We start from the raw sequence: 6501 nt of genomic DNA on the forward strand, positions 1-6501 counted from the left end.
TCAGAGCGAACACCTCTATGTTCAGTGTTGCGGGTCGGCATACCATCTCATGCTGCAGGGGCCATGACGCAATACATGGGCTGAGAGCATAGGCTAACTTACAACACTGTTACATCCCGCACAACTGAAAATGTTTACTTCTTTATGAACATTAGGATGCATAATTTAGTTTTAATCATCAAGGGTTCGTTTCGCAGTTTACACGACGTCCTTTCAAACAACGTCCTGAGGTCGCAACTTTGGCTCAAAGTCGGAAAATTTGATGTTTTCGCCTAAAAATGTTCCGTTTGCGCTTAAAACCTCCCTGGGTCACTTAAAAAACAAGCCCCCTTTTTGTACGGCAATTCAAACTAATTTAAGGCCATTCACCCTAATTCAGCAAAATAAAATCGCAATAATTAGAACCAATTCAAAAACAATTCAACTAAGCCAATTCAAACTCAAGTCATGAAAGTTGTACACCCATTTCACGAATTACGTGCCCCTTTGCCCTATATGCTTTTTTACGCTTTTCCTTTCCTTACTTTTGGCCACCTATATCTGACGCAATTTGGTTGCCACGACTTTTACCAGTTGAGAGCGGGCAACGAGGCGGGCAACCACCTGGTCGGTTAACCCACTCCTCTTAAAATAAATTATCTCGGACCCAAGCTTTTCGCACAGAGGCCGCATAAAACGGGCCTGAAGCCGAGTATAGGAGGCGACCCCTAGCCCTAGCCGCTTCTCCCCTTACGGCTTTTGTCGCTCATTAGCGACATTCTGTAATAATGTTAGGCGCCGTTCACAAATTAAGCCACGCACCCTTAGGGAGGGGGGAGGGGGTGCTAGCGTGACCGAATGTGACCCTAGGGGGAGGAGGGTAAGGGCTTGTAACGTCACACCTTTCACTACTTTGTGATTTTGGCCTGTTTTTTTTTTTTCTTAGATAACGTATGCTGCGTTATGAAACAGAGGCAACCCCCCGGTCCTCTTGCAACCCTCTCACTACGCGGTCGCCGGCTTGTACAGCATCCTCTGGTGAATATGCTAACTGCATTGCCGCACATCAAGGCAGCGTTTCTTATCCAGGTAAGGCGGTCTGAGCGGCGAAACAGTGTCAGGAGTAGTTTTGTACATTTCGCGAGGAAGCCTCTATCTCTCACCGTTTGGGCGCTGGAGGTGCTTTTTCGACGAAAATACGCCGAAAATTACCACGCTGCACATTAAGACGTACAAGAAGGCCTCAAATCGAAAAATGACAGAGTAATTAATATCCAAAAAAGCATGTTCTGAATCAGAATCAGATCCCACACTACTTCCAGTCAGCCGACAGTAACGGAGACTTGAAGAGACAGTACCTATCATCTGGTCACTAGACACCGGCACGACGACGGCTCTATGGTAAAAATGATGTCTTGTGTTTCAAAGAGAGAGCTTGAAATACAAGTCATTTTTCCTTGAATTTGAAGCAATCTGCGTAAAGTGTAACCGTGACATAGTATTTCCAGGGATGGTTGGCCCCAGAGTACATAATTCCTAGGGCAGTTGTACTCCACCCCCTCGAGGTAGGGGAGTACAACTGCCCTAGGTATGGTGTACTCCCCCTGGAGTACATGGTCCCTCGAGGGTCAATGTACTTCACCCCTTTAGGTGGGGGAGTACAACTGCCCTAGGGATGGTGTACTCCACCCTATAGGGGGAGTACAACTGCCCTAGGGATTATGTACTCAGGGGGGTCCCTGGGCCCGGGAGTACTATGTCTCGTTGACACTGGGATTACTATGTCTCGTTGACACCGGCAACTCCGTTCGCCAGGGGCCGGGCCTGCTTGGCCTGCGGCGGCGATGATGGCCCGATTTACCCGTAAAACCCGACCCGTGTACGAACCGTACACGTTCCATGTACGATCTTTCCAATCATTTTGAACCATTTTGAATCATTTTGAATCATTTACAATCATTCTGAATCATTTTCTAATCACTTTGAATCATTTGTCAATCACATTAAATGACGATGAAGCATTAAGAATCATTTTGAATCAATTAAATATAATTAACAGTCATTGAAACCAAATTTTAAAATTGATATTCCTATCAATGATTACGTTCAATCATCACTTGCAACCATCTTAAAACATTCAAATCCTGAATAATGCGTTACATGTGTTAAGCCCTTAGTCGTTTTAAATCATTTTTAACTCAATTCTAATCATTTTGAATCAATCCCAACCATTTGGAATCAATTCCAATCACTTTACAATCATTCAATCTTTTTACAATCTTTCAACCATTTTACAATCTTTCAATCATTTTACAATCATTCAATCTTTTTGCAATCATCACAATCATTTGCAATCAGTTTTGATTGCAATCACTGTACGAATTTTTTTGGAGTGGTGGACCCCTCGACTGTTCGCCACCCGCATGCCTGCTCGTCAGGGCCAAAGGCAGCCAAAGGCAGCACGGTCCCAACTACGTAGAAACAAAACTCTGAACAATCCAATTCAATACTATTTTAAGCATTTCTAAACGCCTGAGTACGTCTGTTTCAAGCACCTGGGCACGGCCAGTCCACACGTCCCCAAAGCGCTTGCGCACGGCTGATACAAGCGTTCCGAAACGCCTGAGTACGCGCCCGCCCGGACACGCGTTTCAAAACAGCTACCGTACGCTTGCTCGCGGCTGCAAGAGCCGTACTACAAACGCTTAAAGCGTTACTAATACGGCTGTCGTACACCCAGAGAAATTATTGCTTGGACCGACCGTCTGATGCGTGGATCTCGCATACGTTAAGCTTGTTTTCCGCTAAGCATCTTACGGCCAATCTAAGCACTTATGCGTGGGCCAAGCATACGAACCTTAATGCAAGCATTACACCGATGCTCAGGTCTCGCATTGATGCGTGGATCTCGCATAGGATGCCGGATTCAAAGGAGACTATTTTAGAGACATAACGCATTGGTGCGGTTGCCAATCCTTGCATCAAATTATGCCTAAATCGGGCAAACTTTTCTCTGGGTGTACGCCTGCAGGAGGCGCAAATTTTAAGGACGACGGGACGACGGGCTAGAGCGAAACGGACAAAATTTTCGCCCCAAGGGCTCTACTTTGACGAGTTACCCATAAGGAGAACATAAAAACCACGCACTTATCTTCGCACGCACGTGACACGCACGCGACACGCACGCACCTGCGCACGCAAGTGACACGCATCTGCGCACGCATGTGACACGCACGCGACACACACGCATCTGCGCACGCACGTCACACGCACGCGACACGCACGCATCTGCCCACGCACGTGTATGCGTGTGTGCGTGCGTTCATGCAGGCGTGTGTGTGTTTGGAAGAGGGTAGAGTATCGTGACGTCATACCGACCCCCCCTCCCCCCTCCCTTGCTGTTGTTCACCGGCAAGTGACCAGGAACTAAACGTTTTGATCCTCTTATCACGTGGCCAATAAGGAGTGAATTTATTCTCGCCAAATGAATAATTCCGAACGAAAGTTTTGTTCTTTTGGTTTAGTTCCGTTCCGAATGAAACTATTGCAAAAATTGTCGGTTTTGTTCCGTTCCGAACGAAACGAAACCGAAAGAATGAAACGTTTTGTTCCGAACAAAAAGGAGTAAAACCAATAATTTAATTCCGATTTTCCACCCCTGCCTATCTGTGAGTCCATTTTGTCACTTTAATCTCATCCTGAGCTATGGAACCCAATGAAGTGTCCTGCAACCTATCTTTGACCGTTTTCCCGAAGTCTGTCCACACTAATACTCGAAACGAATAGGGTGTTCCAGGCCATCTAAAACAGAAGTGAAAAAGAAAAAACTCACTGATGTATCTGTTTCAGTCCGCCCAGTATGAGAAACTACCATAGAAGTTTGGTCCGACCCTAACCTCTCAAATAGAGGGGAGCTCGAAACTGATCTGACATTTTCTCATACCTGAAAGGCCGCGGTGGCACATAATTAGCTCATCCAATCAGAGCCATTACGAAAACAGAAAGGTCAGTGAGTTTGTTCTTTTCCTACTTCCGTTTTAGATTGCCTGGAACACCCAATAGACCTTTTCGCCCAGAACTTGGCAACAACGCAAATCACTGTAGTAAAATTGTCATTGAGGAAAATTTTCAAAAAGTAAAAACACTTGTCTCTAGTAAATTTTCCAAGGAATCCAGTGGTGATAAGTAATTTGGTTGACAGACACTCAAAATACGGTTTATCTCAAGTATAAAATTCTACTTGCGGCGTTGCCGCGTTGTTGGCGAAAAGGTCTATTGAGCGAGCGACCTGGGATTTTCAGGGTCGTTTTGTACCATCTGAAGACAGGCCAAGTTCGAAGATGAGCATTCTAGTCGATTCTAGCTCAAAAGTTGGGTTTTTAGCCCGCCATTCTGCTTTGAAAAAGCTATCCAGCGGGCTTATGCAAACGACCTCGTGTCTGTGTGTGTGTCTGTCTGTCTGTCTGTTCCACTAGAAGGAGATGTGCTAGAGACTTCAAATTTTCAGGGTATCTTAAGGTTCACTCCTAGAAAACGAAACGCCTACGGCAAATCCTAGCAATCGACCCTAAGGGGCTGAAAGGGGGTATCAAAGAAAACAGGGAAGGCCAAAAAAGTTAAAAAAAATATTTTTTTTAATGAGCTCCTAAGGGGTAACTCGTGAAAGTAGAGCCCTCTAAGCAGAAGGGTGGGTTGTGGTCGCGGTGTTTCACCGTCACATCCCTTTCTCGTGTCTACGGGGCAAATTTTAAGGACGACGGGCTTTGCGGGCCGAAGGCCCGTTACATCATTTGATTATGTTCTACAGCAAATCGCGTGACAGAACCACCGGCGCCGGCGGGCCAAGCAGGCCCGGCCCCTGCCGAACGGAGCTGCCGGCGCAGCGAAGCGAAGCTGGCAACTTCGTTTGGCGGAAGGGCGGGCCTGCTTGTTAAAAAAACAAAGACAACGGGTCCCAAAAATTAGGTTTTTTGAAAATATTTTTTTTGTATGGTTCCCTATCCCTAGGGGCTTATTCATCAAAGTAGAGCCCCTGCCGAACGGAGTTTCCGGTGGAGCGAAGCGGAGCTGGCAACTTCGTTTGGCGGAAGGGCGAGCCTGCTTGTTGTTCTTCTTGCTTCCGCTCCGCGCCCCATTGGAATACCCTATAGGGTCTATTCAAATAGAAAGTCAGCAGATTCATGGTGTTAGGGGCAGCAATACCATGTAGACTGAAATGTGCGTACTTTTTTGACATGTACCTATAGGATACTCCGGGGCTCGACTAGACCGGAAGGAGAAAAACGAAAATCGTCGGGCCGGTCGGGTGCGGGGAGGAGCGGGGTACTGCCCCTACCCTGTCCCGTTACTCCCCGCGCCCGCTGATTTTTGTTCTTCTTCTTCCGGTCTAGCGTAGCCCCGGACCACCCAATAAGCAACATAAGTTTTGACACGTTATGTACATGCACACAGACATTCGTTGCAACTTGGAAGTGTAAATCGACTAGCTATCTTGAGATCTTGTGATGCTTTTAATTTGCTCTTTTTCAGGTCGCGCTGGGCTTTGTAACGATTTTCGTTCACGACCGGTCGGACACTGCTGGATTGGCGCTCTTTGCGTTAGCTGACGAGATTGCTATAGTTGCACTCGGGATGATGAACCAGTTAATGGTGCCCTTCATCGTTGACTTTCCGCGTCTCGTCGAGAAGGCTGTGCCTGTTCTAGGTAAAGAAAAGCGCCTAGTTGTCACTTTGGGACGGATGGTTTGTTTTCGCTCCTGGTCTAAGACCTTGCACATACGTTGATACGTGGCGTACCACATACCAGATTTCCACGAAATGTGTTACCCGTCCCATTGTCCCCGGGTACGAGTCTTCAAGCTTTCATCAAGCTACAGAAAAAATGATTTGTACACCCAGAAAAATCGTTTCTTGTTACAAGTAAATTTTCCCTTGTTTCAAGTGCTCACTTGAAACAAGCTGATATCCGAGCTAGATATCTTATTTCAAATAAGGGAAAAATCATATGCAAAAAACAAAACTGCCTTGTTTCAGTGTTTCAATGGTGAATTCCATCTATTGTCAGCTTGCACTTGAATCAAGAAAGCAGGGTTGGGGGGGGGGGGGGGGTAGTCATGCTTTTCTTTTCTTCTTTAGGCTCCCATTGTGCCGCCCCTTTGTTGAGTGTACGCAAAAAAGAGAGCGAAATGAAGTGAATTTCTAGAAATGTTACAGCCACCAAGCTTTCTGGTGTCAACCGAACTTTCTGCCATGTATCTGCGGTGTACACATTCATGCTACCACCCGACAACATAGTTTCAATCCAGGTACCACACTGTTATGGCTTAAATGGTGCTGCGCGCGGACCCTTTACTAGTGGTGCCTTTATAGTTCCCAATTTGGGACCTCTGGAGGTGAAAAACGTCTGCTCTGGGACCTTTAAAGGTCTTTTTGTGCACTGGAACCTTTGGAGGTCCCGCCGGTACCCCTGTTTGGTGCCTCCAAAGGTGCCCGAGCGCTGATCCCTGCTTCGACTGGTGCCTT

General features: G+C 46.6%; 1 protein-coding gene across 1 annotated transcript in view; it reads left to right on the forward strand.

The window, feature by feature from the left end:
* The window catches only part of LOC127750466 (uncharacterized), a 148166-nt gene that overhangs the window by 13637 nt on the left and 128028 nt on the right, over nt 1-6501 (forward strand). Inside the window, exons 2-3 of the mRNA XM_052272170.1 lie at nt 926-1068; nt 5509-5683. Of these exons, the coding sequence (XP_052128130.1) occupies nt 926-1068; nt 5509-5683 (318 nt within the window). The remainder of the gene's footprint in view (nt 1-925; nt 1069-5508; nt 5684-6501) is intronic.

Source organism: Frankliniella occidentalis, unplaced genomic scaffold, assembly GCF_000697945.3.
Source record: "Frankliniella occidentalis isolate FOCC.00 unplaced genomic scaffold, Focc_3.1 Scaffold193, whole genome shotgun sequence".
In the NCBI taxonomy this organism is placed as follows: Eukaryota; Metazoa; Arthropoda; class Insecta; order Thysanoptera; family Thripidae; genus Frankliniella; species Frankliniella occidentalis.